The 13,544-nt window shown below is 43.5% G+C and overlaps 1 protein-coding gene across 1 annotated transcript; it reads right to left on the reverse strand.

The window, feature by feature from the left end:
- Positions 1–2,948: 2,948 nt before the first annotated feature.
- Positions 2,949–13,244, reverse strand: dusp4 (dual specificity phosphatase 4). Its single transcript, XM_041960051.1, has 4 exons — positions 12,710–13,244; positions 11,327–11,454; positions 8,921–9,140; positions 2,949–5,979 (listed from the first exon to the last, which is right to left on the reverse strand). The coding sequence occupies exons 1-4, from the start codon at positions 13,077–13,079 to the stop codon at positions 5,591–5,593; spliced, it is 1,107 nt and encodes a 368-aa protein (XP_041815985.1). The 5' UTR covers positions 13,080–13,244; the 3' UTR covers positions 2,949–5,590.
- Positions 13,245–13,544: the final 300 nt, after the last annotated feature.

The raw sequence follows: 13,544 nt of genomic DNA on the forward strand, positions 1-13,544 counted from the left end.
AGAGCTTAACAAAGTGTCTGTCTCATTCTCAGTCCAGTATGTCGCCACTTCACTTACTCTGTGTTGTCTGTCCTTAAAGCAGTTGTCAGGTTTAATAGCTATTTATCTGTGTGTGTGTGTGTGTGTGTGTGTGTGTGTGTGTGTGTGTGTGTGTGTGTGTGTGTGTGTGTGTGTGTGTGTGTGTGTGTGTGTGTGTGTGTGTGTGTGTGTGTGTGTATGCCCTTAATGCGACATATCAGGAACAGCAGAAATAACCCCACAGTGAAGTCAACACCTTTAAAATCAGTTTCAGCAAAAATACTGAAGATTATAACCCTCACGAAGGGAGGATTTGCTGCATTTGGCTGCACTGGTTTCAGCCAGCCGTACCTAATAAACTGGCCAAGTGGTTTTTAATGATTCTGCTTTTGTGGCCAGCCACATGTTTTGTTGTCAAACCAAAACCTGTTTCAGTGAATGGTCTTTTAGGCAGAACAAGTTATCTATAGCTTATAATAGCTTATGTATAAGCTGCTGTAGGTATTGATGTGACCTGGAAGACAAAATAAATCAAGGACATTTATGTACTTGTGTTTTATGAGATCTGGAAAGATGAAGTGAAGAATTACCAAAAGAAGCAAAAGCATCATTCTTTGACATGAGCAAATGATTCTAACCGCAGACTCAGTCATCACCCCTCCCCCTGTAATTTACCTCATGAGACGTGTGATGGTTTTTGGGTATAAGGTGAGAAATTATCCCCCAGACTGTCTTTTATATGCCAGGAGGGACACTCATATTCATTTTAACGAGTTTCAACCTGTATCACTGTCCTATTATTGGAAATTGCATCCCATATGAAATCAACCGCATGCAGCCTTGATATAATTCCCAATGAATTTCTTAAATTGGTTATTTATACAGTTCTTCTTGGTTATTAGTAACTCCTTAGCAATGATGTTTTTGCATCTTTTTTTGAACATGCTGTGGTTTTATAGAGACCTAAACTGGATCCTTCTTTTCTTAACCATTTTAGGCCAGTTTCTTCTTTAATTTCAGCTTTTATATGTCATAACAACATCTTGCAGTCAGGTTTTACAGCTTGACCTAGCACAGAAATCGCCCTCCTCAAGGTAAGTAATAATAGTAATAATAATAATAATAACATTTCTGGTATAAACCAAAAATCACTGTCTCACCTCCAACCAGTCCAGAATGAAGCAGCTTGGTGTCTTACTGTGCTTCTTAATGTTGACCCCATACGAGCCAGTTGGCAGCTTTAGATCCTCGGGGGATCTGCCAGAGCAGATGAAGTTCAGAGAATCAGTGACCTCTTTTGAATCACTTCTTAAAACCCATTTTTGTAAACTTGCTTTCATGTGATCTTGTTATTGCTTTTAATCTTTCTATTGTGCTTATTTGCTTCTTTGTGATGTCTTCTTTTATTGTTTTTGTTTGTATTTAGTTGTATTGACATTTGTCTTCTTGCTTTAACTTTCCCTTGATTTGGTCTTGCCTCTGTTTGTTTGTGATGTCGTCTTCTGAGTGTCCTGCCGTTGCTTTGTCTGTTAAAGCATATACTTGCTATACTTATGTTTCTCTGGTTTCTCTTGGACTTTCTGGTCTTGGTCCCATGAAAGGCCCCCATTCCCCCTGTGATAGTGTTCTTTACAGTATTCTGCACACTGTGGGTATCAGTAATTTTACAGTCATTATTACTACACCTTGTAATTTAGGCTCTGGCAATGTGGTCTCTGAACATTTAAGTTGTTTTGAAAACCTGAAAATGTTCTATAATGTAGATGCCTTTGAGTTTTCCTGTCCCGTCCTTCTCTACCTCCTTTTACTGTACATAACAACCACATACTTCTGTTAAGATGCAGACAGTTGTGGGACGTCCAGCTGTTTATTCTGCATTCAGCCAGTGACTTAAAGGGCCTGAGGGACGAGGAGAGGACTATGACCGGTATTTTGGATAGCAGATGAGTTCCTGAGAGAAACACCACTGCAGGGCCTCAAAGGCATTCCGGCGTGTTGCCACAGGGGGCGACCTGTGGCCCTCCTTTGGACCTTCCAATAACTATCATGAATAGTGAATAGTGTCTTAACTGGGAATCACGCCCCTACCTGTTGCTGCATTAGTGGTTTGCTCATGTTTTGTGGCTGTTGTCATCTTAAAGAGGCTGAATGAGAGCAATTCAATCTTCTCACCACTGGATGGCGTTGCAAGCTAACATTCCTTCTCTTGCCAGTAGGATTTACCACGCAAAGAGGCTCCTGGTATTTTAAATGGCAAAGAATACACATGCTGCCCATAGATTTCCCATTTTATCACATTAGAAAAAGTCAGTTTGAGAGGATTTGCTGTTTGATATTGCTCAGAGCAGAGATGCCTGCATGTGGTTGTAGATCAGAGCAGTTGTAGTGGGGAGAAACATTCACCTGTTTACCTATATATATTATTTATCTGTCATTCCCCCCTGAGCTTTTCATGTTCAATCTGTCTTTAATCAATGAAGATATCAAAGATTATGAGCCTGGCAAAGTCAGTCATCGTCTCACTGACATTTGATTGGATTGCATTAGACTGTACAGGCATTACTGTTATTGTGTCCACCCTCTCGACTGTATTCGACAAGTCGCAGTTTGTCTTTGAGCTCTGTCGTCTTGGATTATTTTGGACAACTTTATTTATAATTTATTGGTAGGAAAGTGGAATGACTTAGAAGAGGTGGCACCTACGCCTGCTTTGACGCGATTATGTCATCAGTCTGTGATTGGATGAGTCATTCAGTGTTTTTTTTTTTTCTTCTTGAATCCACATTCACTAAACCTGCATCGTCTCCTGTATTTCTACTTTCCATGTGCACTAATATTACCTAATTTTCACATGATGACGTCTTATCAAATTGTGTGTATTCATACTGTGGGTCACACAAAGAAAGCACATTCAACTTCATTAAGAACATTGTTTATTCAACAGTGGCTCCTCATTAATAAATAAATGCACAAATCATTCATTCCACAATAAAATTGAGGGGAAGGATTTTTTTTATATATATAAATGTCCAAGTGGAGGGTTGATATTGCCATGATGCGTTAAACAGCATTGACCAGACAGACAGACAGTCTAGATGGATGGACTAATACAGACAGACAGACAGACAGGTACCACACAGACATGTACAAAGTATTGCGTTTTTGTCAATGATTGGCTCTCTTCTCTCTCTCTCTCTGTCTCGCTCTACGTGGACAAAGGGTTTTCATGTAAAGTCTAGTCACTCTACCATCACCGTGATGTACAAATCAATCAGAAATTATAAATACAGTATTGCATCACTTCAAAGTGCTACAGAGATAGGTGCCGACAATCTTCAAAAACAGAGAGCGGGTTGTTTTCTTTGAAACCGTGTAGGAGTGTGTTGTGTGTGTGTGTACTTCAGGACCCGGATGTAAAAGCAAACCATGGTTGGACTTTGTGCCTTTGGACGTCTAGCACAGAGTGTAGAGCTTTAGCCTGGTCAAAAGCAGAAGCAGTACAAACATTGTCTCAAACTGTGGTTTTATGAGGCTTTGACATGAGCACAGTATTGCGTGACTTCAAAGTGCTACGGAGAGGACTGTGGACAACCTTTAGAAACGGGGAAGAGTTGTGGTTGCGTTGTGTGTGCACAAGGACTCAGACATACGCTGAATGAACAGAATTGTAAGGACAACTTCCTGTTATTGGATTATGGCCTCAAAGCACAAAAGCTTTCTTCTCTTTGTCTCCATCACTTCTTTTGTCAGTGGATTTTTAAAAAATGAAGCAATAGATGATTGTGTTTTATTTCAACCTGGATTCCCCTCACAGGGAACAGCACTGAGGGTCCCTGATGTTTGGTAGGCAGACAGTAAAACACCCATGTTCGGATGTCCCGTCTGAAAATCCAGCCACGGCAGGCGGATCATCGGCGGATACATGCGAGAAAATACTGCACCTAAAAATGTCAACTTCTGAGTATTTTAGTTTACTGTTTAAATGTCCATGTTCACTGTTTAGTCAGCATGAAAATTTGCCATTTCAAAGGTGGAACTTCCACCGACTCAAATACAGCATATTATACGTTTGTGTCCAACAGTGAGTGTGCATGAGCAGAGATGAAGAGAGAAGCTTTTGCTCTTTTGACGTTGTGGAATAAGAGTCTACGCTGAGATGCTGACTTTTTTTTTTTTCTCCAACTCTGACTAACATTCAGCAATCTGCTTTCTGGCAGCTTTATAAAAAACAAATCATTCCACAGGCAACGCCCGAATCCATGGGACACCTTTACGGGTGAGCAAGGCACAAACATCTTAAAGGACCATGAGCTGGTGATGCACATTTTAGCCCGTTAGCTAAAAAAAAAAAAAAAAAAATTCAATTTTCCAATCCCGTAGGAGCCAGTGTTCTCAGTTCATTTGAGCGCACTATGAAAATAAACTTGAAGAACAGAACTGAAACCACAAGTTCTGTGTGTTTTGAAAAAATGGTTAACAACAAAGATTGGATTATTCATAATGAATTAAAACATGCAAAACCACCACCATGGTCCTTTAAGTGGCTGTCTTCCAGAGCCACTGTGCTAGAAAAGTTTACCCTCTGATCCAAAACAACTATTTTGTGAAGGGTAGCGCTAGGGGCTTCCTACAGAGCGTATCAGGGGCCCGCAGTGGGGTTTCCCAGTCCATTTACGAGGGCCCTGGCCTTTATTTGGCATCTTATTTTATTTATTTAGCCTCTCTTCAGTGAGGAGATGAGGAGCAGAGGAGAGGGGGTGGATGGGGTGAAGATGAGAGGCAGACATGAGAAGGGGAGGCGGAGGAGGAGGAGGGAGGGAGAGAATATAAAAGGATGAAAAGGAGATGAGAGGAGAGGAAGGTGTGGGGGAGAGACAGAGGGAGGAAGAGGACGTATGAAAGACAGGAAGCTCCGGTCGGATCCCCGGCAGAGCACCTGTCACTGAAGAGCCTCCTGCTTTCTATCACCGTCTCCTCCCCTCTTATTTCCATCCATCTCTTTTGTCCGGCAACAGGAGGGACACCCGAAGGGGAAAGAGCGGGTGCTTAAAATTCCTCCTTCCTTCCTGTGTCCATCTCCTCTCCTAAAGACCTGTTGTCTCCATAGCAACAGACCCTGTCTTCATACTGAGCTTATTCAGTCGGTGGTCATGAATGTGTGTGTGCGAGGCGGAGAGAGCGTGTGTGTGTGTGTGTGTGTGTGTTCGCTGCTGCTCATGCCTCTCTGTGTCAGTGTGCCTCTGTGCATGTTGCTGTTGTTGATGAAGGAGGAGGGTGTTTCCTGTCAGTCCAACACTCCGTCCGAGCTCGAGCCCGAGACCAAAGCCAGTTCATTTTTGGTCGATTTGAAGAAATCTCTCGTTAAAATTGAAGGAGCGTTGGCTGGTTTCTTAACTGTAAAAAGTTTAGTTTTTTTTTTTTCAGTCTGAGTTTTGAATCAGGCACCGTGACGCTTCTCCCCTCCCCGCCTTGGAAGCATGTGCAGCGGTCATTAAGGCCGACAGCCCCTCCAGCCAATGGCAGCCCAGTCTGTGCTCAGTTAGTTTGTCGGGGGGGAAGCTGTGACTATCCATCAGCAGCCAGGGGAAGTCGTGATCGGGCTGTGGTGCAGGTAGGCGGAGTTCACCACAGAAACGGGGAAGTTGAAAATGAACGGAGAGGTGGGCGTGGCTGACGTCGAGGTGGTGGTCGTCGAGGACTTGGGTCCGAGCAGCGGGCTCGCTGTGGCGGCCGCCTCGGCGGCGCACGAGGTGGCGAGGAGCTGCGACTCGAACTGCAGCAGCTGGCCCATGAAGCTGAAGTTGGGGGAGATGATGCTGCGGCGCCGGCGAACAAACTCGAAGGCTTCGTCCAGGCGCACCCGCTTCCTCTTCATGAGGTAGGCCAGGCAGATGGTGGCGGAGCGGGAGATGCCTGCTTGACAATGGACCAGCACTCGCCCACTGGAGTCCCGAACTGAATCTGAGGAGAGAGGGGGTCAGAGGTCAGAGCTTTCCATGGACAACAAATACAAACTTCTCCAGATTGAAATATTTTGATCTGGTACAGGTATCCATGCTCACCAGATGATAAATCCTAGTGACTTTGGTGGTCCCCTAATTTTTTCCTCAAGTGTCACGAGCAGGTCAAAGTTTTCATATCAAGTAAAATATCTCAACATCTACTGAATGATTGGCACTAAAATCATGGATGGTGAAGGCATGACCCACCCACCTCCGTCTCTGATTGGCTCACCGTAATACCCTCACCAATCTCACTCCTCCTCATGCCTAAACCTAACCAACCCAATGAAAGGCAATGAGTACTAGCCAATCAGACGGACAGGCAGAGTATGGTGGGTCATGACTTTGCCACCCTGGGAAAGAAATGTAGCGACTTTGTTGACCCTGCTGGATGAATTGCCATGAAATTTGGTAGAGACACTAAAAAAGGACTCATCAGGATGTCTTTGGCCATTCCATAACTTCTTGATCCCCTAGCTTCATCTTTAGGCATTTTTTTTAATTTGGCCAATTTTTTTTTTTCTGAGCAGATGCCTTTGAAAAAAAACGTAATTACCATTAGCCTCAACTGTGCTTAGCACTAATTAGCAAATGTTAGCATGCTAACACACTAAAGCAAGACGGAGAACACAGTGAGCATTATACCTGCTAAATGTTAGCAGTGCGCGCATGTTAGCATGTAGACATTAGCATTTAGCTAAAAAAAAATCAGCATTGTGTTTGTGAGGTTAGCCTTGCAGAGTGCAAAGTGTGAGTCTCAGTTCACATCAAAATCAAAGGAAGGAGACGTTGACGGTTAATTTCTAGCAGTTTCTCATGCTCGCAAAGCCAAACAGAACAAAATGAATTCTGGACAGCAGCTTTTTTTCTATTCTTTTCTTTTTCTCTCAAGCCACCATGTATTTTAAACACAACAGATGTAGCTCTTTTCATTTCCTCTCCTCCACACTTTCATGCTTTCCCCTCTCTGCGCAGTCAAAACCAGTAACTAACCTCAAAGTGAGAAAGCAGCAAATCACATTTAGCTGAAACACGCAAGTGCAAAAAAAATTTGAGTCACCAGCCTCTTTCACACTTCCTCCCTCGTCCTATTTATGTCTCTGCCTCTTTCAGTATGCTTGGACACATGCTCTTCCTTCATTACTGTGAATAATCAGATTTAGGTAATTGTTTGATTCAAGTAACTCAATTTCCCCAACAACCTAAGTTTGAATGATTAATTGGACAGTCATGTTAATGTCCTTAAGGGTGTGTGGCGGCCTGCAGGAAACTGGAAGCACAAAGTATGATGAAGATAATGGAGAGACTTAGACTTTATTGTTTTTTTCATGGTGATTAATAGAATCGAATTTTCCGCCACTGCTGGCCATGCTGCAGTTGAACTATAAAAATGACTGCTTTGAATCCACTTCACTCAGTGACCTTTCTGAAATATTTACTGGCATTTCTCGACATGCACAGATGCGTGACTGCTAACAACCCCCCCCCCGCTCATTCCCTGTGTCTTGCTCTGCTCTTCAGAAGTCTACATTTTTTTCTCTCACAAACTCTGTCAAACACAAACACACAGATTTCAGGTAACTCCAACACAGCGTCTGTTCACCCGGTAACAGCCGATGAGTCAGACTCTGGTCCCACAGCAGCTAACTATGACGCATACCAGCACCTACACACACACACACACACACACATCCGACTCACGGACATACATTCACAGCACGGAAACCACACACACAATGTCTACACAAAGGGTGGATATGCAAAGCAAAAGCAAATCACACACTCGCCTGTATTGCTTACTGTATAAGATGCTGTATTGGACGACGTACCACACAAAGATGTCACAATACAAGGAGAAAAAAATCATACATTTCCTCAGCTTTCATGATTTTCACCCGTAAAAACCCAAATCATGCTGCAGAGAAATGATTGATTGGAATAGTTTCTCATTACAGATGCTATCCTTCTTGATTGCATTACATCATTTCGGTTGGTAGGTGTCTCCTCTCTTTTTCTGCCTCTGCAAAGTCTGCTGAAATGTGTGTGATAAAGGGCGTCTTGGAAATGATAATCTGCGACAGATTCCAATGAATAAATGTCTGATTTGTCATCATCTGCCTGCTCTATATGCACAGGGTATCCAGTACATGAATGCTTTTCCATTGTAGCTATCTGAAAGCTCTTTTGTAGGAAAAGATTCTCAGGCTCCAGACAAGAAGACACAGACACTTCACATTCACGCTCGGTTTGGGATTGAAGAAGAGGTCTGTTTGGTTAGCATGAGTACTGATGAGCCACCATCGCAGAAACAAAGATTTTCCATGGACTAGATGTATTTAAAGTAAACGTGTCTAGACCTGCAAGACAAATCTCAAGCATAAATGCCAGATATTTGATAGTTCAGCTTCTCAGATATAGAATTTGTTGCTTTTCTTGTCTTACATTACAGTAAATTGAATATCTAGTGTGTTGTTTGGACAAAACAGGATTTGTGATATCATCACTTTGGGCTGTAGGAGGTTTTGACTGGCATTTTTCACATTTTCGTGTTGTTTTACATACAGTTAACCCAATAAAGAATCAACAGAGTAATCCATAGTAAAAATAATGTTGAGCTGCAGCCCTTTACTGTATATGTCTTGATTTGATATTATAAATGCTTTTGACATGTACTAATGGACACTGCTTGAACAAAAAAATCCACCAAAATTAACGAACAAATTTTACTAAGATGAACTCTTTCAGTATGAAAAAAGACCCCAAAATGAACCACGTAAAGCACGAGCACACCACAGCCTGAAGGTCGCTCATTTAATTATGTGGTTATCCACCATGGGAATTCATTTGTTCTGCTAAGGGACCACACACACATACACACACACACACACTTATTCACTGACCTATGAACTCAATGGCCTCCAGGAACCAGCAGCTGATGTCTTCTTTATGGTTGTCCTCCACAGGGATACACTTGTACTGATACGCCCCTTCGAAGTGGTTGGGACAGTCTGCGGACACGTTCAGCAGGGCGGAGATTCCTATGCTGTCCAAAACCTCTTTCTTGGAGGCGTGGAGGGCGCTGCCAAGGTAAAGGAACGGGAGGATCTCAACCGGGCCGCCCTGGACGAAAGACAGATGGGAGGATGATTATTAATTTATTATTTCTTATAAATTAGCACTGAAGAGGCATATTTTCTGTTCCGGGGCAGTTTGTTCATAATTCATTCATCCAGTCAGTCAGTTCATGGAGTCATTATTACAAAAAGGAACATCTCCTGACCCCACCTAACTTGGATAACCATGTTGGACATAATTTACTTCGATGCGATTAAAACATTTTATAAAACAAAGAATTCACTGTCTCGGTGGGCGGCAGAGGAGAAATACCAAATGACTTCAGTAAATGCGTGACCTCGCTCAAATATTTTGTTAATCACATCAGCCACGCTTATCATTGGACGGGGCTAGCTTATTATCTGTGCGATTAATGCAGGGGCGTTTGATATGAGCCATTTAGTTTTTTTCATGATAACTAGTTTAACCGTATGGAAATACATCTCACTATAGGAGCTGCGTGTCTGGTGAACTGACTAATGATTAAATGCTCAAACCGTAGAATTCAATGGAAATATTAGCATGTTTTTGATTCATCAGGAAGTACAGCGGCTTTATCTCGGTCTACATTCGACAATATCTCGTGCTTCGCGAAGAACACATTGTGCTTTTTCTGTGATCACACTTTATCAGTGGAAAAACCAGTTGGTCTGAGATAAATGTGCTCCTTTTTTAAAGAAACATTTCTTCAGAAAAGAAGCTGCTACAGCGTGAGCTAAAGTACGACGTGCGACAGCGGGAAGTACAGTCCATGCTGTCAGTTAGTGAACATACAGACGCTCTGACTGAGGACATGGCGCTTTGTCACATTTCCTGGAAAAAGGAAGTATCTCACAGAACGCAAACCTGTGAACACGTATTTGTCCTTTCTGGTTTTGTTGTGTTTTGGTTAAAAATATGAATTGCTGGCTACACCAGCACCAGAGCACCAACATCACTGCTGTCACCATTCACCATCAAAAACACAAAGCTTTCATGGTAAAAAGCTGAAATAGATTCACTGAAACCATTACATATTACGCATTTATTAAATATTCTAGTTTTTATGGGACATGTCCTGATGTTTGCACGTACTGATGCAATTTTGGGCCATTGTGTCTTTATTTTCGAGCACATCTCAAAGCATATTCTAATGTGAGAGTGAAAGTGTTGTTTTCCCTTTCATTGGATCTGAGTGGTCAGCCGGTCGGCAGTCTATACCGGCAGTGAGACTTATTGACGAGGGCTCTGTCTGTTTATGTCACTGCCGCTGACGACCTCGGTACTGACACAGCGTCAGGAAATGATCGATACTGCTAAGAGATGTAATGTGAGGAGGGGGGGTGGAGGGTGAGAGGAAAAAAAAAGCCAGTGAGAGATACCCAACCAGCTCTTCTACTCAGTCCATCATTTCTGTGCGTCAACAGGAAGCCACAGTATTCCCGGGGTAAAAACTCCACCTGACAGCGTGGCCCGAGACCGTCAAGCACTCTTCTTAGAAAACATACAGAGGCTGGATTGTCTGCATCTCTCTCCTCATGCCTTCCAGAGGAATTAAACCCACAGCCCATGTGACTGTGAACATCGTAGAAAATCTGCAGCCTCAAACGGCACTGACTAACCAAACGAGGCCACCCGGGTCACAGGAAGTGACACAGAGGTGAATCAATGGTGAACTCTGACATCCGGTGCAGCCATATCACACGATAAATAACTGATTTAAACAAAAAGAGGTTTTCCAGGATATTTTCCCATTCGTTTGCTTTTTCTAACACGGCCTTTAGACCGAAAAAGCAAGTTTGCAACTACACTTTCACCGGAGGGGGAAATGCGGTTAAATGAACGTGGGAAAGTGAACAACAGTTGAGTTGCAAGGCAAATAACTTCCAGTGTTTGCACACGGCAGCTCTCTGTCTACATGAGTAGCATGACATGAGAAGTGAAGTTGACTTTTACAGTTAATGTGCCTGACATAACACTAATAAATTCCTATTTTGATGAGGCATTCATTTTCTGTTGCATATTATTATAGGACATTGCTTTTTGGTCTGGTATTTTGTGGAGTTTGTGACATTTATCAAAGAAAACATTCATTAGTTGCGGCCTTAACAAGTGGCTGCACACACTCGGTGTATGTAAATGTTAACTATGTATTTTCAGGCTGAAGAAGCGTGTGAGGCTCGACTTCCTCTTTGTCCCCTGCTGTGTGTTACCTGGTCGTGGTGTGGCGTCCCACAGGACGAGCATGCAGAGTCGATGCTGGACTGGCTGGTGAGCGGCGGTAAGGACTTGGTCTTCAAACAATACTCTGGGTACTCTGAGAAAAACCTGTCATAGCCACCTGGAAAAGAGACCGCATGATCAAACACGATGCATCAAACGCAACTCTTATATAAAGTGACTACATTACAAATGCTCTTAAAATTAAATATGAGAGATTCAAGCTTTAGGAGGGGAGCACAAACATATTTTTAGATTTCTTTTTGTTTTGCAGCAGCATACATAAGGAGAATAGAGGCATTGCAACCCACATTACCGTCCCAGCACAATCAGGATGGAGCCTGACACAAAGTCCATTAAAGTGAACCCTGACCTAGTCCGCCCTGTGTCTACTGCCATGGATTTGAAAACAATTTCATCATCCCTTTGCTTTTTTTTTCATACATCTGCAGGCTGACCACTGCTCTCTGCACCTCGGGGATCAAACCAGATTAACTGGGGAAATGTCATCTTTGGAGGCTACATACATACACTCCTGCGCTTCAAGGCGTCTGCGTCATTAGGATGCACAAAAAAAAAAAGAATGCGCCACAGCTTGCAGCAGCTTTGGTTTTCAGATTTCCTGCAGTCTAAATATAGTCGGGGGGGGGGTTAAATCGAGTGTTGATTTTAGATTTCACAGCCTCCCATCAGTGAATTACTCGAAGCGAGCTGTTTTCTGAAATCTTGTGTGTCCTGTAAGTCTCTCCGGTTTGATGTGGCTTCTACGCATCAGCATTACCTCATTCACTCAGCTCACGCCATTGGTCTGTGTGTGAATGTGTGTAGCTGTGAGTGACTGAGTGTGTGTATTGTAAAAAAAAAAAAAAAAAAAAAAAAAAAACCCAAAACACTGCATAAAAATAGAGCAGGCACAGTTTGCAGGAAATTTCAATCACTGGTTTAGACAAGCAGCTACAGAAACAACATTCAGTGTATTTATGGAGGCATTAAAATGATATTGATTTTGTTGGTTGAAAAGAAAATGAACAATGTCCCAGATAGGCCCATGAAACTGGGCTATTAAGGAAATTTGGAGCTATGATTATTATTGCCTATGACTGTCCAATTTAAAGCCTAAATATTATCAAAAATACTACATCTTTTTTTTTGTTACTAATATAAAGGCTTATTCAAGAAGAACATTCAAGAAACCCAATCTGAAGACTTAATAACAATTAAATCAACATTATTTGTGTGAGAACAGTATCATGGGAATTTAAGGGTCATTCCTATTATTCTAATTTTTATTCCTCATCACCGCCCTATTGTAATGTAAAGAATAAGCGACCATTCATCAGTGACATTAAATGAAATGTTGGAGTAATGAAGCCCACCTTTCAGCAGGTATATGTGTGTTCCGGAGGAGTCCCTGCACAGCGCGTTGAGCACCAGAGTCAGAGTGCTGTCCTCCTTCACCGTCTCCGAGTCCGGCGTCCTCTCATCGTACAGCACCGCGGCGGAGTACATCCCGGAGCGCAGGCGGCCCCGGACCTCCTCGTCTCCGGCCAGGATCTGGTCCAGACTCAGCGCGGAGCCCTTGGCCCTGCGGCGGACGATGGTGTTACAGCGGGCGTTGACGGCGCCGCGGATGTGCCCCGCGCTGAAGGCGAGGAAGGAGCGGCAGTCCAGCAGCAGGCACTTGGCGCTGTCGTCCTTCAGGAGCCGCTTCAGCACCGGGCAGTCCATCTCGCCCAGGTCCTCCATCGCACGTCGTTTCGGGCTGCGTGTGTGAGCGTCGTTCGCTGTCGCGTCTCTCCCCTCTCTGTGCCCCCCCACCGCCCTCCAAACCTGCGGATCCTCTCCTCTATCCGCGCGTCATCCCGCGCATTGTAACCGCTCTCCTCTGTACGCTCGGTGCGGTCACCTCTCTCTTTCTCCCTCTCCCTCTCTGCACGAGCCTCCACTGGCTTGTTTCTCTATTTTCCTTTTTTTTATGAATGGGTGCATCGCGTCACGGCGGAGGTGACGTCAACCGAGAGCAGCCTATCACCAAGCGTCCAGATTCCCGTCCCCTTTCCTGCTCTGTCGTTCATTCATAAAAAAAAAAGAGGCATCAATGAAACGAGAGGCGATGGGATGGAGATTAGACTCCACTTGGCGTACAGTGGAGTCTGGCCCTGCCTTAACCAGCTCATGACCACATTTCAGTGATTGTTTCACATAATAGAA

Source organism: Chelmon rostratus, chromosome 19 (assembly GCF_017976325.1).
Source record: "Chelmon rostratus isolate fCheRos1 chromosome 19, fCheRos1.pri, whole genome shotgun sequence".
NCBI lineage: Eukaryota > Metazoa > Chordata > Actinopteri > Chaetodontiformes > Chaetodontidae > Chelmon > Chelmon rostratus.

Excerpts from the sequence above, each read along its gene's own strand:
- dusp4 (XM_041960051.1), bottom strand. The coding sequence starts at position 13,079 with ATGGAGGACCTGGGCGAGATGGACTGCCCGGTGCTGAAGCGGCTCCTG. Across the intron at positions 11,455-12,709 it reads ACACATATACCTGCTGAAAG|GTGGCTATGACAGGTTTTTC; the intron begins GTGGGCTTCATT and ends TCTCTTTTCCAG. Across the intron at positions 9,141-11,326 it reads GGACGCCACACCACGACCAG|GGCGGCCCGGTTGAGATCCT; the intron begins GTAACACACAGC and ends TCTTTCGTCCAG.